General features: G+C 46.1%; 1 protein-coding gene across 1 annotated transcript in view; it reads left to right on the top strand.

Moving 5' to 3' along the window:
- Window positions 1–2,703: 2,703 nt before the first annotated feature.
- carmil3 (capping protein regulator and myosin 1 linker 3) overlaps window positions 2,704–22,979 on the top strand; it is a gene marked incomplete at its 5' end in the record, with an annotated part of 71,936 nt that continues 51,660 nt past the window's right edge. Inside the window, 8 exons of the mRNA XM_079173213.1 lie at window positions 2,704–2,761; window positions 5,574–5,668; window positions 14,660–14,710; window positions 16,203–16,262; window positions 16,367–16,488; window positions 18,741–18,835; window positions 19,271–19,341; window positions 19,527–19,600. Coding sequence (XP_079029339.1) covers window positions 2,704–2,761; window positions 5,574–5,668; window positions 14,660–14,710; window positions 16,203–16,262; window positions 16,367–16,488; window positions 18,741–18,835; window positions 19,271–19,341; window positions 19,527–19,600 — 626 coding nt within the window. The remainder of the gene's footprint in view (window positions 2,762–5,573; window positions 5,669–14,659; window positions 14,711–16,202; window positions 16,263–16,366; window positions 16,489–18,740; window positions 18,836–19,270; window positions 19,342–19,526; window positions 19,601–22,979) is intronic.

Below are 22,979 nucleotides of genomic sequence, written 5' to 3' on the forward strand. Positions count from 1 at the left end.
GTTGCTTACAGCTTGAGCTTCAACCTGGCCTCCCAATTCTCCGTCCCAAATCCCATCACCGCCGTGAGTGGGGATCTCGCAACTCCAGAGGAGAGCGGCACTGAATGAAACTTTTTGATATATGGCTCCATTCCCTCAATGTCTTCACATCATTACAGAAATATTGCCATGAAAACACATTTATCAAAAAAAGGCATCAAATCTACTTTCTGCTCCAACACAATAAAAACCATTACTTTTCTGTGAAGAGCTATTTAAAATTCGTTCAAATAACTTATTTTCTGTCAAAAAAGAAAGAAAGGCAGACACAGGGGAACACGGGAATGCAAGTGAATGCTTCCACACTTTAAAGCCTTTCTTTTGATCTAACCATGGATATTTTTCATGATTTTAAAGATTAAGTGTTTGGATTTTTCTCATTCAGACAATGCGTGTTTACCTTTGTGTCTATCTGGCAGAACGATTTGGGGCCAGCATGACCAGACTGTCATCATTAGTCCAGAAGGAAATTAAAAAGCCAGGTAGTCTGACCTTTATTTATTGATCAGACTTGTAGCTCCTGCTCCTGCTCCTCTGGCTGCTGATGTTTTTGGGGTAGTGTTGATGCAATAACCTCACTGAATTAAATTTTTTATTTTCATCTTTTATGGCTTTGGACAGCACTTGGGTTGTTTTAAGGTGCAATTTAGGTTGCTTCTAGGATGAAAATCTTATTTTAGGATTGCTTTGAAAATATTATTCATGCTTTTGTAATTGCATTGCATGTTTATTTCTGTTGCATGTGTTATTAGGACAACGTTACATGTTGTATAATGTTAATCCTGCCTATTTTGGCAGGACACTCTTGAAAAAGAGATTTTTAATCACAATTAGGATTTATTGCAAATAACGGTTAAATAACATACAAAATATGGATACATAAAGTGCTTACTATTGGTAAAGAAGTGAAATATTCGGAAATAAATAATCCTATGAATGAATATAGTAAATTATATTACGACCAATGACTTATAAAAAAGTTAAATCTAATTTTAGAATATTTTCACATTAGCAGGGTTGTTGGAGTTCACTTTTATTTCAAAATACTGACTTTCAAAGGTCTTTTATTTTAATTCATGTCACCTTTCATCATCTGTTACCGCCCCCCCTCACCTGTCAGCCAATCACATGTGCCCTGGGCTTCCCAGCGGACTAACCAATTACCATGGCACTAGCGTGTCCAATTTAGTTACAACAACCAAAGTAAAAGACTGACGGTGCCCGAAATCATTCTCAAATAGGCGGAGTAGTGAATGGGTGAACGAGGTGGTGGTTTCGGGCAACGTTAGTCTATGTGTGTCTTTCTCTGAGAAAATCTTTGGAACCACAGCGCTGCGAAGGTAACACTGAATTAACCAGCTAGCTGCTAATGTTATCATCTTCTCTTAATTTTAATGCTGAGTGATAAATACAAGCTTACAAGCCAACCAAGCTAGTTATCCGGCTAGTTAGGTAGCAGGTGTAGCATTGTTAAGCTGAGTAAAAGAAGACGTTAGTTATTGTACTGCACTGTGTTTTACTAACGCCACGGCCGCAGTGTGTTGTTGCTCAAGCGAAAGCTAACGCTAGCTATCTAAATTTACTAGCGGTTGGTGAGGCTGCACAGTGATTGGCTGATAGGTGAGGGGGGCGGGCCCCAGGTGACAACTTCACTGTGATGAAAGGTAGCATTCTGGAAAAATGTGGCTATAAAACAATTTTTAAAAAAGTTTTTAAAAAGTTGACTTCAAATAAATAATAATTCAATTAAAATTCAAGTAAAACATTCAATGTATTTACTTTTTTTATTTATTGTGTGTGTTTATTCATTCATTCATTTTAATTATTTATGTATTCATTTATTTTGGGGCTTCATAAACAAAGTTACTTGATGACTTTAAACCTCCAACTCTTAAAGTTACAGCCTAAAGTCCGGATCGATTTGGTCAATTAGTGTTGTTGGTAATATATTTGGATCTTGTTCATCAGGGGTAATAGCTCTTTCAGCTGAAACAGGCCTTGATTATATTTTTTGATCGATCATTCTCATTACTGCCATTCTGATTTACTAACTTGATCCGTCTGCGTTTCATTGCTGCCAATGTTTAGCAGTACGTGTTGTTTAGTGCTTATCAATCCCATATCCCCTTTTAGCCAGTCATGCTGGGGTCCTCAAACTAATTTAGACAATTATCAATGAAACAGTCTCAGTGCTGTGTAAGTACCACATCTATCCTATTGTGTATCATGATCCCTGAGACATGACAAGTAGCCTAAGTCCGGACCACTAATCACTTTGTATTCAACTCAATGTTACCTGAAGAGACCCCTTTGGGATTTTAATAACAATCTTTTTTTAAACAAAATGATGAAAGTAAAATGGCACAACCTCTATTCCTTACACCCCATCCATCCATCCATCTCGCTCTCTCTTTCTCTCTCTCCCATCCCCCCCCCCCCCTCTCTCTCTCTCTCTCAATGTGCCTGAGCGCTGTAGTCGGAGGCGCTCCTCGGGTATTTGCCAGTGCGCGCTACAGTATCGCTGCACGCCACCACTCAGTCCGGACTGTTGCTGCGCTCGGAGCACCTGCAGGAGGATAACAGGAGAAGGAAAGAGGGCACGGGAGGAGAGGCATTCGCGAGCGGAGGAAAGAGAAGGGGCCGGACCTGCGGGAGGAGCGCACCATGGCCTCAAAGGAGACCTCAACCGCGGTCTTCTTCAACGTCAGCAGAGAAATCACAGGTGAGCTCGAGCATGAGTTTTTATCTTCTTCTTCCGGAAAGTGTGTTTGAACCTGTCGTTGAGAAGGGGTTGGAGTCTCTGAGGGCGCGTGGGGTTTAGTTTTACTCAGCTGCTCTTATTACAGTCTGCTTTCCAGCGCGTTTGATTTGAAAGGAGTTATCGCCGCAGGAAATGCCTCTCGAGACTAGATGGCCATTGGAGCTCGCGGAACATTGTAATCGATCTCGCGGCGGAGAGTGTTCACTTTCCGATTGATCTGGCGTCGGCTAAAGATCTGCCGTGGGGATTTATCGCGCTCAGGGGTCCCGTTGTGCTGTCAGAGTTATTTTCGTAAGTGTTGCTACGCGCGTGTGCGTGTTCATTAGGAGTTTTCATTTTTTTCTTCCTCTCTGCGTGCGTGCGCGTGGGAGTTATTGTGCGACTGGGAGCGCTTTGCGTGCAGCGGACAGCATGCGCTCAGCTGTACACACGCTGAGCCTCTTTCTGCGGAGGCAGTGCAGCACACGCACGCACGCACGCACACACACACACACTAACATGTTTGGATGACGTGGTGTTAAGAAGGTGTGTGTCTCTCACTGCTAATTAGCCAGAAGCGGCGAGGAGTTAAATCCCGCTGTTTACCAGCTCAACCTGGTCAGTCTGTCTGGCCTGGTGATAAGAGCACGGAAGGCTTTAGACCATTAACACACCTGCCAGTGCAGCACAAGACGGGGAAGGGTGATCTGGGTTCATGAAGATGATGATGGGGGGGGGGGTCATCAGATCCATCAAATTGTCAAAAAGGCAGTGGGGATATGAGAAGGAATTTAGGTGGAAAAGAGAGGGAGTGACCCATCCTGCCTCCTCGTTTTCTTCTTCCTTTTCCTCTTCCTCACCTCTCTTGCCCCTCTTCACCCCTTTGTGGGAGCAGATGCCGAGGTCACACCGGCAGGCCTCGTGGGTGCCGCAGAGAGTGTTAAAAGGTTTAAGCGATTGGGTCTTACCCAGCTTAACGTCAATAACTCTCTGTTTGTCTTCGGCTGATCCCTCCTTCGATCTGCCGGTGTGATTCCCCCCCCCCCCCCCCCCCCCCCCCCCCCCCTCCCCCCACATACACACACACACACACACACACACCCCACTCCATCCCCAACATCGTCCTCCCCGCATCTGCTGCTGCTCACTCAACCGTGCGAGCCAACTTCACGGCTGTTGCCGGATGTCTGAAAGTGAGAACTCTGGGTGTGCAGCACTCGCGGTGAGAGAGTCGGTCAGATTGTGACACAATGGAGCGTCGTGACACAGCATGACGCGCAGTATCTCCATCTGGTGGGCTCACGTTTAGCGTGGGTCGGGCTGTGCCCCCCCCCCCCCCCCCCGCCTGATATGTGGACTGCGAATATTCACACAGCCGGCAGGCATATGTGTGTGTGTGTGTGTGTTGCAGTCTGAGGATATAGGCTGACATTGTGTTTGTGAATACAGGAGCAGGTTGCATTATGTTGGTTGTTGTGGAGGAGATGTAAATGGAGGAGGAGGCCTCCGGTGCGGTTCAATGAGCTTCAGTAGCACAATGTGGTGGGGTGGAGCAGAGGCCCCTAAAGATTGCAGCACTAGCTCTCCATTGAGATGAACCGGGCTGCTCAGTTTTTTTCTTTTCTCTGAGGCTAAAAATAACGTGTGTGTGTGTGTGTGTGTGTGTGTGTGTGTGTGTGTGTGTGTGTGTGTGTGTGTGTGTGTGTGTGTGTGTGTGTGTGTGTGTGTGTGTGTGTGGCCGGCCGTCTACTCGTCTTTGTGACTGTTCACCCCTCATTAAAGAAATAATCCACCAGTCCATCCCTAAAATGAGGATCAAAGACAAAACACAGCATCATCATCAACATGGTGACTTTACTGAGTTATGGGCACATTTTCTGGATTTTTTCTGATACATAGTGACATTCAAATATTGTACAACTCATTTGGATGTCAAACAAAAGCTCTCCGGTGACATCGGCCCTAGCCCCTTCCACACAGCCTGTTCAACGGGGGAATGTCGCTGCGTTAGCTGAGTAAAAGGTACGAACAGGGAATGGAGGGACACAGTCGTTCCGCCATTAGGAGGTTTTAGCAGAGCCGAATGGACGTCTGTATAAAAAGGTACAGCCGGCATGGCGGGACTTCACAAACACAAGACTCTGTTGTGTCACGTGTCACGCCGTCATCCTATTTAAACATCACAACAGCATCTGGGGCAGCATTTCGGTTCAGTGTTTTAAAAAAAAAAAAAGGAAAAGTAAAGATGATCGGCCCGGTCTGCTCAGTTATTCATTGCAGTTATGAAATTCAGTGATTCCTCTTCTGCACAGTCACATTGAGCGTTAGACAGAATTCTGAGCACCATAGCAACCCCATTATTGTCCTATTTATCAATATTTGCTAGCAGTTACTATTCCATGACACAGCAGGAGCGCCATTGTTTCCTGTATTGCTGCGTTCATTTGTTCTAGTGAGTCACTTCATGAATAGTAATGGGACGTGTCCTCATGTAACCTCACACATGGAGGATTGACCTAATAGGCCATGTAGTGAGGTGTGAAGTGGAGCCCTGGTGTCTCCTAATATCCTCAGTTAAGATACCCTAACCTTAATGTATCCTAACCTTAATGTTTCTCCACTCATGCATTCCTTTTGTTTCCCGCCTACTTCTTCACCTCGCTGTTTACCTGAACTTAAGGTTTTCCACCGTAAAAGCTTTTTTTCACAGTGTTTCTGAGTGCATCTCGGGGCGGCGCTTTTCATCCCGTGATGTGTTTTACATTATGTAATCTTTCTCTGCTCTCCTCTCCAGAGAGCATCAGGAAGGCGCTGGACAAGCAGACCATTAAGTTTGTGCGAGCCATCAAGCAGGAAACCAGGAGCGGCAAGACGGAGGACAGGATTCTGGTGAGAGACGCCAACACCCTCAACACCATCCCCCCCCCGTCCTCTATCGCCCCAGGTCACCTGAAAGAATCACTCATTGTTAAAGTGAAAGCGTCTTTTGCGTGCGAGGCGTCTCATACGGAACGGAAAGGCCCCGGCTCCCTCGCAGGCAAAATAGAAATCGATGGAAGTTAATTGCGACAAATTGAAAGAGCCATAAGAAGTCACAGATTAGGCCTCCCCGGGACGCACACAACAGACGCGTTTGAAAATCAGGCTTAAGACAGATGCTGCCTAAGCAGAGCGAAGTGGACGTGGCCTCCTGAGTCCGTCCTCACAGTTTATTAGATGTGGCAGGGTGGCCTTAATGCCACAGGCTAGGGTTCGGTGTGTGTGCGTGTGTGTGTGTGTGTGTGTGTGTGTGTGTGTGTGTGTGTGTGTGTGTGTGTGTGTGTGTGTGTGTGTGTGTGTGTGTGTGTGTGTGTGTGTGTGTGTGTGTGTGTGTGTGTGTGTAAGCTCGACATGGTGTACATACAAGGGCATAATTTTTCTATATCGCTATAAATGTTTTAACTGAAGAAGGCGCTTGTATGCCAGAGGGTGTGTGGGCAGCCTGCGACGTGTTCAAGGAGCTCCTGCGAGCCAAGGCCACCTCTGTTATTGAGAAATTGTCAATTAGTCACTAATGTGGCTGATCAGTTCCTCTCGGGGAGTTGCAATGAGCGAAAGAAAGACGAGCTGATAAGAGAATCAAAACTATTAATCAGTGCTTCTCTCAGTTTTTACGTCTCTGCTATTGTTCCTCTTTTCCCCGTCTCCCTCCACGCCTCCATCCATCTCCATCATTACCCCCCCCCTTCTGTTTTTGCCATCTCCTCTCTTTGTTTCCTCTCTCCCTCCCTCCTTATCTGTCCATCTCGATTATTCTCTTCCCCGTCATCACCCCCCCCCCCCCCTCCCCCTACCACGCCACTCGCCTCTCACTTTCTCTCTCGTCTCCCCTTTATGCCCTTCCCTCCTCCCTCCTTATTTACTCAAACCTGTAGGAGGGTATCGAGCTCCTCTTTCCATCAGAAGCAATTCAATTAGGAACTCTGCCTTATGAGTTTTTTTACTATCCAAATGGGCCTTTGCTGCTGCTGCTGCTGCTGCTGCTGCTGCTGCGGCTCCAAATTCCTTCAAGGGAAGGGAGGAGGAGGAGGGGGGAGATTTAACCATTCATTCTAGCTCCTTGTCAAGGCCTGCCCCTCTTAAAGGCAATCGTCTCACTCTAAAGGATACATTGGTTTGGATATGTGAAGGCTGAACAGATGAAGGTTTGTATCTACACGGTTTGTTTCAGTCTCTGGATACTTTGCACAAAACAATCACTCCTGCTTGAAAGTGTCATACATGACAGTTAGAGGAAGCTGAGTATTTGTTACTTTCTAATACGGAGGTGAATTTCAGTCGTGGTTTTTCCAAGCCTGAAGCCTCCCTTTCATGTGGATCCTTCCTTCACGGCTGAAGTAGATTTAGCAGGTCAAATCTGAACAGGACCACAGCGTTTCTCCTGATTCCTCTTGTTTGTTTAGTTTAGTTTGTGGACAGGAGGAGTGCTTTTTATTCATATTGACGGCATACAAGTCTTTGTTCTAGATCTTGCTCTTTCTTTTTCTCTTTCTTTTTCCCTCCGGAGGCTGCTGGTATCCAGCTGTCTGTGCGTGTTGACTGTACCAGCCGTCAAGCTGCACGACACACACACACACACACACACACACCCTGGGTCCCTCCACCCATCTCAGACAGACGCAGGGAGGGCTCAGCATGACATCCAAGCAGCACCCAGGGCAATGCGTAGGGGAGCATCAACATCCATGGTTCCATCACGGGCTATGCATGCACAAACACTCACACACTCTCACACACTCGTGCGTACTGTCTGACATGTGCAGGAGGCATCTATGCAGACACACACATGGTTCAGTGCATCAAAAGTTGCCTGCACACACACACACACACACACACACACACACACACACACACACTCTTAGGACCATTATTAGATCACCCTATTTGAAGATTAGCAGCAACTCGGAAAACAAAGCATCTTCAAAGGCAGAGAGGGGGCGAGAGACAGGGAGGGAGGTCGTGGGGGGAGGAGTTGGTGGTTGTGATGGAGGAGGAGGGGAGGCCATCCCTACAAGAGGAAAGGGGGAGAGAGGGGGGAGAGAGGGGGAAGGAAATCTCTGATGTGTTGTGATGCCCCAGTTGCCGATTTGGCTCTTCCGCCACTTATTTATCCCAATCGGCCGGCCAGTTTCATAGTCTGTTGACTCTGCGGTTCCAGCGCTCCCACCTCATAATGACGGGCCTATTACTGGCTGAGATTGCCGCTGTTTGACAGTCCCGAGCACACTCGGGCGCTTCAGCCGCTTATTTCAGCTTAGGTTACGTCGCAGCCCCGCTCATGAGACTCTGGCAGGACCGAGGTTTGAGGTCGAGTTAGCGGTGCAGCATTTAATGGCTCGGCTGTGGTTGCGTGTCTCAGTGGGCGTGTCTGTTTGTGGATGTTTACAGCAGGGCTGTTATTTATGAAGGCGGTGGGAGAAATAATGATTCATGTTCAGCAAACCTTATTTGAAAGTTGCTTTATTCTGCACATGCCTGAACCTTTTTTTATTTATTTACTTGAACCACTTTTTCATTCAGCACTTCTCAGCTCCCTTGGACACCAACAGTACAAATCGAGATTTGAGACTCCAGAACATTCCAAAAATAATAAGCACTGCGTTATACCACCACTAGACTTTTCTACTAGTCATGTACAGTATTTGATAAATACTTACAAAGTCATCAGACCCTTAGCTAAAGTAATTACATATATTTATATATCTATCTTTTGCCACTCATTTCCTAGAAGGAAGCCACCTGGAGAAGTCTGGTTCTGAAAGCTGCAGTGCACTCTGGGAATTCTTTGGGGGCTAACATACTTCAAAACATGTACTACTCTGTACATCATGGATTTCTTCCTTCTCTGAATTTGGAGTATGGACGGACTGTGAGATAAACTTGAGTGCTAAAATATAGATCAAATCAATTTGACTTCTCAATGTGTAGCAGTTGGCAGTGAATACCGTCGTCAACTATGGAATACCGTCTGTCGAACGGAGCCTTTTGGGACTGAATGAATCCAAGTAAATAAAAGTAGTGTGGAGAGCATCGGTTCCCAGATCTGCCTCATGTTTGTAGTTAATCACCACCATCAATGTCTTTCTGTGAGATTTCTTCTAAACTCAACCTCATGAATCTAATTAGCCTTAACCGAGTTGTCCGTGCTTGTCGTTGTAATTTTGCTGCCGCGGTTTCATTTTATTCATTCATTTACATTTTTTTTTTTTACAAGCGTCTATGTGTCGTTTACTCCTTTGGGGTTGTTCACCCTCATCTGCATGAGTTAGTGTTTCCAATCTGCCCTGCTGTGTCTCCTTTTTAATTATTGAGTTCTATCGCTCTTTGGAATTGTTTAATTGCTTCAGTTCCTCAGTGCTCCGTCCAGTGTAAACCACGTCAACTTCCTGTGCTTTACTGATTCACAGACCATCGAGGTAATTCAATGGTGGTGGAAAAAATGAATGCCTTTCATGAAACAGAAAGAGACGTGTTGCGGCGTTATGCCGTCATCGGGAACGGACAAAATGTCTGTCTGAGTCATGAAGACGAGCCAAGCCGGAGCCCGTTGTTTATATGTCGGAGCTTAACCCATGGGGGGGGGGGGGGGGGGGACTCGGCCCTGACGGGGCTGAGCGGAGGCCTCCGAAGGCTGCATTGCACACAGACTTGCGGCCCGACACTGAAGGAGACAGTAGCCTCAAAACACTGCCGTTTAGGGGGAAAGGTCATTCTGCTTCTGTGGATTTTGAGCCCGTCGTGGTTAAATGTGGTGTGGATACTCTTTTTAGAGTACGTGAGCACATCATAAACTAGCTTCAGCTTCTATCTTTATCACCTGTTTTCACTGCTGGATCTATTTGACATCCTGGATGTATCTTTCAAACGCGTATTGTAGACCCTGCTGTCTGCTCTCTCTCTCTCTCGCTCTCTCTCGCTCTCGCTCTCTAATCGCTTTTTTATTTTCCCGAAAATGAGAAAAAGAGTTTATTTTGTCAGTGTGGGCTCCGTGGTAGCTCTGACAGCTCGACGGAGTAGCAGCGTGGTGCGGGGCTTTGCGAAAGGCTCTGACTCTCATAATGAACTGGTACTGTACATCTGAAGCGGCAGAGCTGGGCCTTGCTTTCAGCCCTGAAGATGCTTTGTTGCAGAGAGACTCCAGCTGTGCACCGGACTGTGAAAGAAAGCCGAGCAAAGCAGTAAAGCCCAGACAGCCCCTTCTAGCAGCGCTAGTAGTTTTCTGTTCTTTCAGTTCTCTCAACAACACTTCCATTTTATGTTTTTTTCGTGTAATGGCAAACATTACCACTGCATCATCCAAGATTTTCTCCTCATGGCTTTTCACCGCCACATGCTCAGCATGGAGTCCTTTTTCTCCGCAACTCTGAGGATTTATCTTCCGACTGTGGGCTCTGTGCTGTAATTAGGACTGCGCTTTCTTTAGATTATCGCAACACATGTTGGTAGCCAATGGCGGACAGGCTATGAAGTGTGACTGCTGACCTTCTCTCTCCCCCCCGCATGAGAGAGAGATGGTGAGAGAGTGACTGAAAGTGTGAGTATCGTCAAGGCTGAGAGGCACCTCTATTCTATCTCTCCATCCTTTTCATTTTCTTCCTCTCTTGATCTCGCTCGCTCTCATTGTCCTGATCATCCTGGCCCCCTCCTCTCCCTCTCTTCTCTCCTCTTCCATTTGGCCTCTCTCACACTCACTGTTCCTCTCCATCTCATCCCACGTTCTCACATTTGCTTTTGTTCTTTTTTTGTTTTATTCTTCTCGGCCCATCCTCCCATTCCTGGCCTTCAGCCCATCTCTCATCTCATCTCTTACTTCTATCTATGGCGCTGTACAGTCCCGCAACCCTCTTCCCATTACCTGTCTTCCTTTCTATCTGTCTATTCTACCTTTTCTATCTGTTTTCCAAGAGGTCCTTTTGGGTTTCAGACTGCTCTCTTTGATTTAGACGCATTGGACTGGCCTGTTTTTATGAGGGAATCTGGAACAAGAAGTGTTTTTCAGCTTTGCATTTCTTTCCTCTCATTTGGCTTCATCTCTCTCTCTCTCACTCTCTCTCACTCTCTCTCACTCTCTAGCTCTAACTCTCCTTTTTCTTTCCTCAACCACTCTAAGGTCCACTTATAAAGCAGGACCTGGGGCATCTGTGCTTTCAAAACCCCCTGTCACTTACACAGAAACACACACACATGCACGTAAGCTGACAGATTGACTGATAGCAGGGTTGTGCTCTTGTGATGCTGAGTCCACTAGAACGATGGTAGCCGACTGTGTGTGTGTGTGTGTGTGTGTGTGTGTGTGTGTGACAGGGAGAGAGAGAGAGAGAGAGACGAGACGGGCGAGTGTAGTCCAAAGCCAGCTTAGCATGCTATTGTGCATCATTATACGTGCATGAGACTCCAAACGGAGTGTGTGTGTGCTGCACTAGCATGCCGGACTTATTCAAATGTCTGTATTGGAATGTTTCTGATTTTGTGCTGTGTGTTCTAATGTGTGCGTGCGTGTATGCATGCATGCATGCATGCATGCATGCGTGCGTGCGTGGGTGTGTGTGTGTTTTAAAATGCCCTTGTGACCGAGCCAGAAATACCGCAGGCGACCAAATCTGGCACTGATCCTCAGCTTGTTCCCTCAGAGGCAACACACACACACACACACACACACACACACACACACACACACACACACACACACACACACACACACACACACACACACACACACACACACACACTTTGATTTGCACCATCTCGTTTGAAGTGCAAGACCCAGAGCCTGACAGCTTATGATTAATATAAGCCCCCGCCCTCTGCCCTCTCCGCCGCGTGCGCCTGCAAAAACACGCACATCGCAGAAAGAGATACATTTGTTGTTTTTCGTGCACGTACTGTACACACGCGCTCCCACATTGGCCCTCGCACTATGCTTCGGGGGGGGCCGGCTGGTCGGCTCTTTGAACCAGTGCCCCTGACACCGTGCCGTCACAGCAAGGGCACCTCTGCACCCCCACCACCCCCAACCCATCGCCACCATCCACCAGTTCCTCTCTCATCGCTTGCAGAGATTGTCGGCTGCCGTGTTCTCGGCTGGCCGGGTCAAAAAAACGTCGACTATCTCATCTCTGAGGATTTCCTGTGCGGGAAGTTAATCTTTTTAGGGGCTTTCATGGTTTCCGATTGATCTGAGGCCACATGGATCGGCTAGCGGGGCTCGACTTTAGCTCTGGCTAATTCATGTTAATAGCTGGGTAATTTATCCTTATGACTTGATGCTTCAGAAAGATACATTTGTTGTACCTTGGTTGAGGTGTTTAGCAGCTCATTTATCTGCAGCGTATGAGTATGAGAGGATTGTCCATGAGAGATCAAAGGTTATGAGATATAATTTAGTTTATCACACTGAAGAAATCACTTTTTAAGCGATCCTAAAATCTTAAAGATGAGAAAGTATTCTCCTTTCATTAACTAACTGTGACTGTTTTCAGCATTTCACAGTCAACTGTGAAGTCAATCTGCATGTAGAAACTCCATGAAGTTACTGCAGTTTACGTTTATTGATGAGAACTCCATCACTGTGATACGATCTCAATCAAGCTGATATTAATATGACGTATTTAAAGAACAACTGAGGGAACACTTCATGATTTATTGACTCAGCAAAGAGACTTGATCCCTGCTTTTTACACGCCAATAGAGCGTTCCAAGTGTATTTTTTGAGAGTGAAATTCCAGAGCATAAAGCCACTAGCTCGCAGTGCACGTTTACCAGATAAATTTACGGAATAAATGTTGATGCAAGCTTATAAGATCTTCACAGCCGCGGGTTCCGTTCTGTGTCTACGCAGGATGCGTTCAGGCGCAGTGTTGAGTGTAGGTCACCAGCGTTCTGACAGCACTCGGAACCCGGCACACTGTGTAGTTATGCACGTAAAATGGAAGAAAATAGGCCGTAAGCGGGTTTGGTTGAGTGAAATGTGAGCCTGTCACGCCTGCTTTACGGTCGCACCGTGAAAATGAGAAGCCTGCTAACGTTATATATCCGGTCTAGTGGGTAACACTTGGGCGCAGAGAGGTCGTAGTGAAGTGACATTTTAAGCTTGAAGGGAGGCGACGAAAAGATAAACCTCTTTTTAGATTTTTCTTCACTGCTACATACAACTCATCCAAGTAGGCAAAAAAAATAACCGTCTTGAGTATTGATTGTCTCTAATGATACTTCAATGGACTGTAAATTTCTTATTAAGAGAGGACAAACCCTACGCAGGAGGCCTTGTTCAGCATCAGAGGATTAAATCGGCACCCGTCCAGAGCGCCTGCATTATTGATGCTGCTGTTTGCATTCAGCTCTTCTGTCAGCTCGCAAAGGTTTTCCAAGGGAGAAGATCCTTCTGTCTCTCATTTTATCACTACGTCTCACCCCTTTCTCTCGCTCGCTCCTATCTGTGCGCCTCAAGGTCTCACCCCCCCCCTTTCCTGGATTTATGTAACAGAGTTTTCAAACTTGACATGGCGCTGTGATTGGACTAACAATCTTCTGCGAAGGCCTCTCCACCAGCTTTGTGCGAGTGCGATTTTTATTCTCTTGGCGGGGGGTAGCCCTCCGTCTCCTCCTCTTCTGCTCTCTCGTTTGTCATTCCTCCATCTCCTCTCTGTGGGAGTCTGTTACGGACGTCTATATAGTTAAGACACAGGGCTGATCTGCGACGCCGGGGAGTAGGTGTAGTATCTGAAGACTTCATTATCAGCAGGGAAATCTGGTGTCTCTGTCCCTCTATCGCCTCGTCAGTCTCACCCGCTCTCTCGCTCTCTGTCTCGGTCTCTCTCTTTGTACGTTTCACTTTCTTTCTTCCTCTCTCCGCCACACAGCGGGGCGCCATTAGCCATTCAGCACAGAGGGGCCTTCAGGAATTGAAAGCGACGGAGCAGAAAAAGAAAAGGGAAAAGCTGAATCGGGGAAAGGAGACAGGGGAGTTGGGAGGAGGGAGGGAGGGGGGTGAGGGCAATAGGGGATGGAGTGAGGTGTTAAGGCGGGAGCAAACCAGACAGAGATGGAGGGATTAGGGATTAAGGAAAATGATGGGGGGGGGCAGATTTCCATGGAGATGAAGAGAAATGACAGAATGCAAAGGAGGGAATTTGAAAGCCAGCTGAGAAAGAGCAAAACCAAAAGTGTGGCCAAGAACTGGAGTAAGCGCTAGGGAGGGATATAGATGCACGGGGCATGCATGGGGTATGCTAATTATTTTTGAATTATGAATGCGATTAATTACATAGGCAGATGTGAATATATTCACATTTTCTGTCTCTTACTTTATCCCAGAACCTTTTTAAATGGTAATGCCTTTCTCTTGGCAGAGGCACACCTCTCTTTTCTCTCTCTCTCTCTCTCTCTCTCTCTCTCTCTCTCTCTCTCTCTCTCTCTCTCTCTCTCTCTCTCTCTCTCTCTCTCTCTCTCTCTCTCTCTCTCTCTCTCTCTCTCTCTCTCTCTCTCTCTCTCTCTCTCTCTCTCTCTCTCTCTCTCTCTCTCTCTCTCTCTCTCTGTCTTCTCACCATTAGTTCCCTCTCCTGACGCAACGAGGCGTCCGTTGAACGAGTGCTGCTCGGTATACCATCAACACAACTCGCCGCACGACTCTCAACCTCACCGCAATATTTCGTACATGCACAGTCGTCATTTATTAGCGAAGCTAATGTCCGGAGTGCTTAGCGTGACTTACGAGTCATCGGGATGAGCCGCAGAGATGATTTGCTCTCTTTATGGGGTGTTTGTTGCTGTGCTATTTTTTGCTGCAATTTGCATTTCCTGCTCTGTGACAGAATAACAAAAATGAATGTGTTCTCCCCTCAGGTCCTGGCAACATGGAGACTGTATCTCTTTGCTGTCAAAGTGCCCACCAAGGTAAATGTTCCCCCGGCTCTCAGGGGAATTTTATGGCTCTCACTTGCCAGCCTTGATCTTGTGGTGATTCACAAGAGGTGTGACAAAAAGAAGTAGAAGACTTTCAGAGCCTGAGAGAAGAGATGATGATGATGATTGTGATCGTGTTTTAGACTGATGACAACACGAAGTTAGCAGTTTAAATCAATAATCATTTTTACATCATGGGAAATATGCTGATTCATTTACTTGCGGAGTGTTGGATGAGAAGATCCATACTACTTATTTAAAAAAATATAGATGTAATATGACGTTACAGCAGTTGGGTAGCTTAGCTAGCTGAGACTATATTTAGTAGTCGAAACCAAGTGAAACTATATTTATAATTTATCATCGACTAATGCTCATTTTCACTGAATAGAGCTTGAACACATCATCAAGTAACTCAATGCAACCTCCGTTAGCGTTAGCTGCGCAGGACTGTGCTGCCCACCGGCTGCTAACAGCTAGCGTTAACTAGCCGTTTTCAACACGGATAGTGAGTTTACTGCGTCTTTTCAGTGTTTAGGTGCTGCCAGTCTTGAGCCCTGATCCCGGTGCCGGCAGTATTGTAGAAAAACAAGTACAGTTTCAGAATTTTATCATCGACTTGGTACTAAAAGTATCTGTTCTCGTGACATCCCCCCTGCAGATTCCTATTTACTGGTATCTATCTTCTCACCTAATTCTTGGCAAGAAAGCAAATAGCGTATTTCCTAAAATGTCAAACTACTCTGCAAGGATAGTTCAAGTTTCTTATAACTTGGGTCTCACTCATGCAGTTCTCACCATCACTTTTATCAGTAATCACCAGAGTTATTGCTGACATCAGCGACAGTGACACCATCGCAACAACAAACTCTTAACGGGCAAGAAACGCAAGCTGTGAAATCAGACGGGCTGTAAATAAGTCCACTGTTCAAGTGCTTTTTTTTTTCTTTCTTTTATTCCCTATTGATCTATCATGCCAGTTTATGGGGAAGTTTGGAAAAGATAGTCAGCGGTACCCAGCAGTAGTCTCTTAATGTTGCCGGGAGTCGAGCGGTGTCCGGAGCAGTCTCTGAAGGCACATGTAGCATTAATGGAGCTCGTATTTTCTCTATTCCCACTGTGATGTTGGTCCTCTACACGCAGTTTTTGGTTGACTGTCCCATCACAAGTAACTTACACAATATCCACATTTTATTAAAGCCGTAGTCAGGATTTAGCAGAGCTCTCCTGATTTGCTGCCCGCGTGTCATCAGCAAGCCAACAGTTTGAAACTGAAACCAAGAGCATCCAGCATATTAGTAATCCCCTTCACTCTTTTGTGTGCTCAACTACATCGAGCACAGCAGGTCCCGAGATTCATAAAGTCATAAAAGGCCCAAACCAATAAAATAAGACCTAAGTTGTAAAAAGATGAAATGATGAAAAAAAGGATTTTTGACAACGTCTCGGTGTCAAAACAATAATCCTGTTCTGCTCTTTTCAGATGGAGGTCACCTTCAACTTCCTGGAAATCCGAGCAATGAACACCTATCCAGAACACCAGGTGACGCACTGAAATTCAAAGTGTTTTCCTGTAGTTTGGACTTTCATAGCTGCTTAAATTGTCACTCTCTTGACTAACTGTCATGTCCATGTATATACACACAGGTTGTCATCGACACAGACAAGACCACCTACTCGCTGAGACTACAGACCCAGGACCAGCTGGATCACATCGTCAGCCACATCAATTACGCCCTCTCCCGAGTCTTCAACAACTCCATTTATGCGTGAGCATCTCCGAGCACCCGCGCCTCGAGCAAAGAAACAAAGTCTTCCTGTTTTTGTGTTTTGTACGCGCTGAGGAGCGAAGACAAGTTGGCCGACGTTAACAGCACTCGACGTGTGCGTTGGCACAACTTGGCAGCCTCACTTTCGTGCAAGCTCTCCTCTTCGGCAGCCAAATGCATTCTTGTGTTGCTGGAGTTTGCATTCAACTCATTTCTGTGTCACAGGAGACTTTTAACACCCAGCAATCAGTGGGATTAAATACACCAGCTGACATCGAGTAGGCAGTTACCTGAAGGCATTGTGTTGGCTTCTTTTTTTCTCATCTTTTTAAAGCAACTTTTTTTTAGTACAAGCAACGAGGATAAGAACACACAGTCACTGACGGAGCGATAGGCTCCAGCCTCCAGTCAAAAAGCCATTCCTCCAGTTAGAAATGCTGAAGTGGGCTGTGTGTGTCCTTTACACTTCCTAAAAGAGTAACGCACAGAGGACGCACACTAAAGCAAAGCCTGGCTAGAGTTAAGTTCAAGCCCTGGAAATGTTTTGTCCCATGGACATGTGAATGCATGGGTGAGCAGGCAAGCAAGGCAGAGTGTATTATCCTCTCTCTCGGGTCTCATCTACAATTTCTAAGAGCAATGGGATTGACTGCGATCCGACTATTGACCTGCACAAGGCCATCTCCGCGCTCCATCATCTTTTGGAATGTCTCTTTTCCATTAGGGCCGCGGCCGATGATTGCTTCCAGTGAGGACATTTAAGGAGAATAAAGAGGGAAGGGAAGGACAGTTGTTGTGGGTTTGATTGTGCAGCCTTGTAACCGATTGGTGCCGCTGCATTGAGGTACACAATGCAGATAGTATCAAAATAACGGGCGCATACGCGTGCCAGGGGCGGGCGACGATTGTCGAGATAAGGTGCGGATTAAGGTCACGGATGTGGTTAGGTGTTGTGTGTGTGATTTGTTGACAAATGGGATTAAGGGTGGTGTGTGTTGAATGTAGTGGTGTAATCCTATCAAAAAGGCAAAGCAGGTAGAGCACAGTGTTGTGTTCAAACACAGCATTTACTTGGTGATCTCCTTACTGTTTTCTGCTTACTGGATGCTTTTTCTCAGAGAAATGTTTGAAAGAAAACAACCAGTAAGCAGAGGAATATGTTTTTATCTTATTTTAATTTAATATATAATTGCAGCGGGGAGCAACGGTATCTTTAAAATAATAAAAAAAAGAAGCATCCCAGGGATTTATTCACTACCAAAGTAATGGCATAAGCAGTTTCGACATTGCAGCCGCTAAATTTCCACCCTATTTCTGACTGGATAAATCAATGAGAAACAAGTGTGCTGCAAATTAGCATCTTGCCGATGCAAATAAGGCGGCGTTATCATTTTGACAATATTATGCAGCTGTTGTTCGTTTAGTAACACAGTTTGGATCTGAATCTTTGTAAGTCAAATACCCTTTTCGCTAGTCTTATTTTACTAAGTCGTCTGAGGTTGTATTTCTATTCATGGCTACGTTACGCAGGAAGGTGCGCTAGCAGGCAGCGGGACCGTTTAAATCAGTCACACCTGGAAGCAGCCTTGCACCGTCTCTTGCGCACTGAAGTGCTCCACTTATGCAGCTGGGAGTTCAGTGCCTTGCTTGAGGGCACTTCAGCAATAGCAGCTGAGGGAGGGGCGAAGCATAATATTTACCCCCCCCCCCGCAACCCATAATTTGGACCAGATGTTTTCTCATCACAACACTGATTCTCAAAAGTGTAGATAATGGAGACCACTTTGTTGGAGACTGAAATATCAGGAAAGTCCTTAGGATGTATCCTCTGGGAACCCTGAGTGTCTGAAACATCTCAATAGTTATCAGATGAGACAGTCTGGACCCAAGTCTTAATGACCTCCTAATGACTTTGTCAATCCCACGACGTTTGCTCCAGCGCCGTGGTAACCTTCAGGTTCACGTTGCTAAACTCCTCCCCCGCTCTCCTCTCTCCTGGAAACACCTGCAGACTCCTTTTTGTGGTCGCAGGTTGTATGCCGTCATTACATTTGCTAGCACTCCTTTTACAAATCACACGCTGAGGCCAGTCAATGTGAGCATATTAGCATGATGAAATTGGCGTTTAGCTCAAAGCCCCGCTGCGCCTAAGTAAGGGTTTTAGCGTGGAGTGCTATCACTCTACCGAGCCGCTAGCACGGCTGTAGACTCTGGTCTTATTTGAACCAACTCTCTTCCTCTTTGTCCTCCAGTCCTCCTATTTGTCGAGCAGAGGAGGACGTGAGTGAAGGAAGTCACACGTTTTCACCAAACTCTGAATCGTCATTGGAGGCCCAGAAAACATGCGGTGAGTGTGTCTATTTTTCTGTCCATAGCGCATCAAGCACACACTCAGCCACACAGACATGTGCGGTTGCACTTCAGAGTCCATCTACTCGCTGACTCACCCCAAATCACGTTGGGAGACTCATCCTTAAGTGGGTCAGAGGACCAAAGTTGCTGGATGCACTCCCTTTTCTGCAAGTAATCTCATTAATCTACAATAAGTGCTCCTTCATGCTGCAATACTTTCATCTCGCCACCAATATTTACAGCTAATCTCACTCACTCTCTGCTGAAGATCTCTCTCTCGCTCTCTCCGACTCCCTCTTTCATCCCTGGCCTTTCTCGTTTTCACTCCTACCTGGCATCCTCTGCCCTGCGTTTATTCCATCCTTGCCCTTTTCTGATCCGTTACGGTCCGGTTTGGATTGATTTGTTGTCTCCTCTTCACCTTTTTCAGGAGGTTTTTCTGAGACCTATGCAGCTCTTTGCGACTACAACGGGATCGGCTGCAAAGAAGAAGTGCAGTGGGTGAGGACACTATACAGGCTGCACAAAACCACTTGTGTTTGCCGTGTTGTTTTTAGATACTCTCGACTTTTGTACATTTAGGAACACTAAACGTTTTCTTGAAGTTCTTCTCCCATATCGCTCTCACGCTCTGTAACTCTGTAACATTTCTTTTTCTCTCATCTTCCTCCCCTCCTCCGGTGCAGGATGTTGACACCATCTACCACTCTCAGGACAACAGGGAGTTCAATTTACTGGATTTCAGCCATCTGGACAGCAGGTGACTTAGTTTATTGACACATTAAACACGACCAGAACTGAATACAGTTGTCCAGTATGCACTGATTGGAAAGACATAAACTTATTCTGCAGCAGCCTACAGTGCAGTCAGTGTGTGTGTGTGTGTGTGTGTGTGTGTGTTGACTCTCCGAAACATTAGATTTGAAATGAGAGCAAAGTGCGGACTTTCAGAATTAATTTGAGAATGTTTACAAATGCACCAGGTTGCCATTCGGGAACAGAAAGTAATTGGACAAGTTAACACAAACTCATTATATCTGATGTTTTGAAGTTCTGTTGCTGTTAATATGTGGCTGTCCGCGTTCCACAGACATCAGCCGACAGTTGGCATAAAGCTTTGTGATGCGTTGTCAAAACTGCGGCCATCCCTAAATGTTTCCTGTGTTTTAACTTCAGTCTGATGTCAAGAAAGTGAAGCGCCTACTTAGCTGCATTGTGTTTTTTTGGTGCTTGACGTTGCCACTCAAGAACATTCCCCTGGTTACCTCGATGTAGATGTTAAGTCCCTATCAAATGTAATGATGGGTATGAATATGCAAATGAGAATGTGATGCGAGTTGAATCTTGGACGTCCACAGCTTTAAGGTGAGCTCAGAGAAACGTTCCCTCTTCACACATCACTTTGCACAGTGAAGGTCAAAGAAAGTGAAGTGACGGTAAGCAAAACACATCTTTGATTGCAAGGCGACCCGTTTTGGAAAAACAAACAAAATTGGCCTGTCTTTTTTAAGCTACAGCCAATCAATTCCACCTTTCCCCAGACGGGTTCTTTCGCTGGCCTACAGGTTGTGGAATAATGGTGCTCCGCTGTGCTTTTATTAACATAATGTCCCCGGTAGTGTGAAATAGACTGCACCCTGCTAGTGCCGGGGAAACCCATCGTTATCCACATCACTTTACAGGCACAGCTCCTTTTTGAAATGAAGGGGGTAATGGAGCAGTGTCATTTTCTTCACCCAGTCAGAGCTGGCTGAAAGTGTTCTACTACAGTTTGCAAATGGTCTCTGGGTGGTTGGTGACCCCTCCTGTTTTAAGCATTCCCCAAAATTCTTCACCTTCCTCATGCGAGGCTTTCATGTAGACCCGTTTACAATAAACAACGAGGACGTATGCAAGTGTTTGTTCGCCGTTTGCCAACGGAAGTAGTGTGGAGTGCAATAGCTTGTCGAGGCCATGAACCACCAAATATCCCAAATGCAACCTAAATATATTGACTTCCCAGATCTGTGTGCTATGACTGAGAGGATGGATTGAAATACATCCCCTCCTGTGGTATGTATCTATGCCAACCATTTCCGCGAGTTACTACGAGCAACCGCGGACACATTTGGCCAAATGTCACCAGTTAACACGGCCTCTCATTAAACCGAAACACCTGTTGCTCTGAAACGTTGGGGACCCTGTCGGAATTCGGTGGACCTTGCATGCGATGACCAGACATCTTGATTCTGCCGCTGTCGTTGCCAACCTGCGCGTGAAGCCTGCCGTAAAACGAGTCGTGTCAAACTAATTCTTCCCTGGGAATTAATCAATTACAAATGTGCCCAAAGGCTTCGCTACAGTGTGCGCACACAGTCCTGGAGCTACGCTTCTCTCTCTCGTGGCACAGTTCCAACTTTTCCAATCCGTCTGCATAGGGAGAGGAAGACGTCACCTTCCAGACGACCGGTGAAAACACGTCTTTGTCATCTGTAAATTGAGTTAGAATTGTAAAGAGATTTTTATATGAAAATATATATATATTTTTTCCCACTCCTACACACAAAGGCATTGACCGTAATTGTGCGCGCACACTACTGGACATGTTATAGAAGACGCCAAACCATTAGCGGTGTAACTTGCAATGTGATACGCTTCATCCTCCTCCCCCTCCTCCTCCCCCCTTTTTGTTTGGGTGCACTGTAAGCAGATACATGACGCATGGTCTTTTGACAGCAGAGTAGCTGCTTCAGGAGCGTCTGCTGCCACCGGTGGTCGATGCACATGCCGTGGGAGACTGTAAACCGAACATCCACACGGCGTCCCCGCCAGTCAGCCGAGACCGAAATGTTTGGGATTGTAACTGAAGCCGAGATTCGGCACTTCAGTCGTCGTCTTTATATCAAATCCGCTGTTCTGCAGCGCAGACCCGCAAAACAATAAAAAAAACACATCATTGTCCCAATACCCTCTGACTACTCTGTAGTTTTGAAAGACATTCCGCATCATGATGTGTCCCAGACAGTAGGATGCATCATATCTGTCAACTCTCGTCTTATATGACAACAAGAGCGTCTGTTGGTTTGACAAGACCCTCCCTGGGTAAAAACGTGACGTGTATTGGTCTTGCCGCCCTCGCTCTGGCTCTCTTGCTGTCCTGTGTCTCTGTTCAGTTGTGTTTTAGAAGTTTGGGAAGATCACAGAGAAGGGGGAACGCTGAGCTTGTCAGAGGCAGAATCCAGGGCGCGTTGAAACAGCTGTAAAATGCCATATGCCTCCTCCTCCACCTCCCCGCTGGTCTCTTTTTAAGTCCCCCCCCCCCTCCACCCATTTCCTTTTCGCAGGCATATTGAGGAAGAGCGTACGTGTCGCTCGAGTGCTGCCGATCATAAAAAGATTTTTTGACAGCCGACATGCAAATGGGGCGCTTGTCTTTCATTTGAGGAATGTTTTGTCCTCCGAAGAACCCAGAGGCCTATGGAACTCTCTCTGCTTCCCTGTGTCGAGACAACAATCCCGACTGGAGAGGATGCGTTCACACTTAAAAAAAGTGCATTCCTCATCATAGGAGCGAAGCCTTGCCATGCTGCTAAATCAAAAAGCCATTCATAGGGGCGTGATTGTAGCAGCAACTCATGAATATATTAATGTCTTTCACATTGAGTGCTAAAATCACTGCATCTGGGTTGTTTTTCCCTCCGATATTCTATAGAGTTTGTGTGATTAAGAGAAAGTCTTTGCAGGGGAAGCTTGCTGTTTTTTAACATTTTTTTTTAAGATCCTAACATATTGCTCCCTTGAGCCGACAATCCAATACTAAAGACTCTCTCCCTGCTATCCTAGAGACGTTTTATCAAATCGAAATTGATACGGGCAGCAAAGATTGAACAAAAGAACGTGAGGGATCACAAAAAAAAAAAAAAATCGATGCAGGGAAGCAATCAAGAGCGGGTGTGAATGACTGTAGAAAGGATCCAAGGATTGTTCTTTCCATGATCATGTGCCAGAAGCTATTTTCAGTGCATTACTCCCTTCCTCCCCTCCTTGTCCTTCCACGTTCCCATCCTCTCGATTGAGCCCGTCTACCGTTGCCACGAATGACGGGACAGGGCTTTTTTTCTGCTGACTGCTGTCGGTCTGAACATCGTCTCCACTCACTC

This window comes from Pholis gunnellus, assembly GCF_910591455.1.
Source record: "Pholis gunnellus genome assembly, chromosome: 14".
NCBI classification, from domain to species: domain Eukaryota; kingdom Metazoa; phylum Chordata; class Actinopteri; order Perciformes; family Pholidae; genus Pholis; species Pholis gunnellus.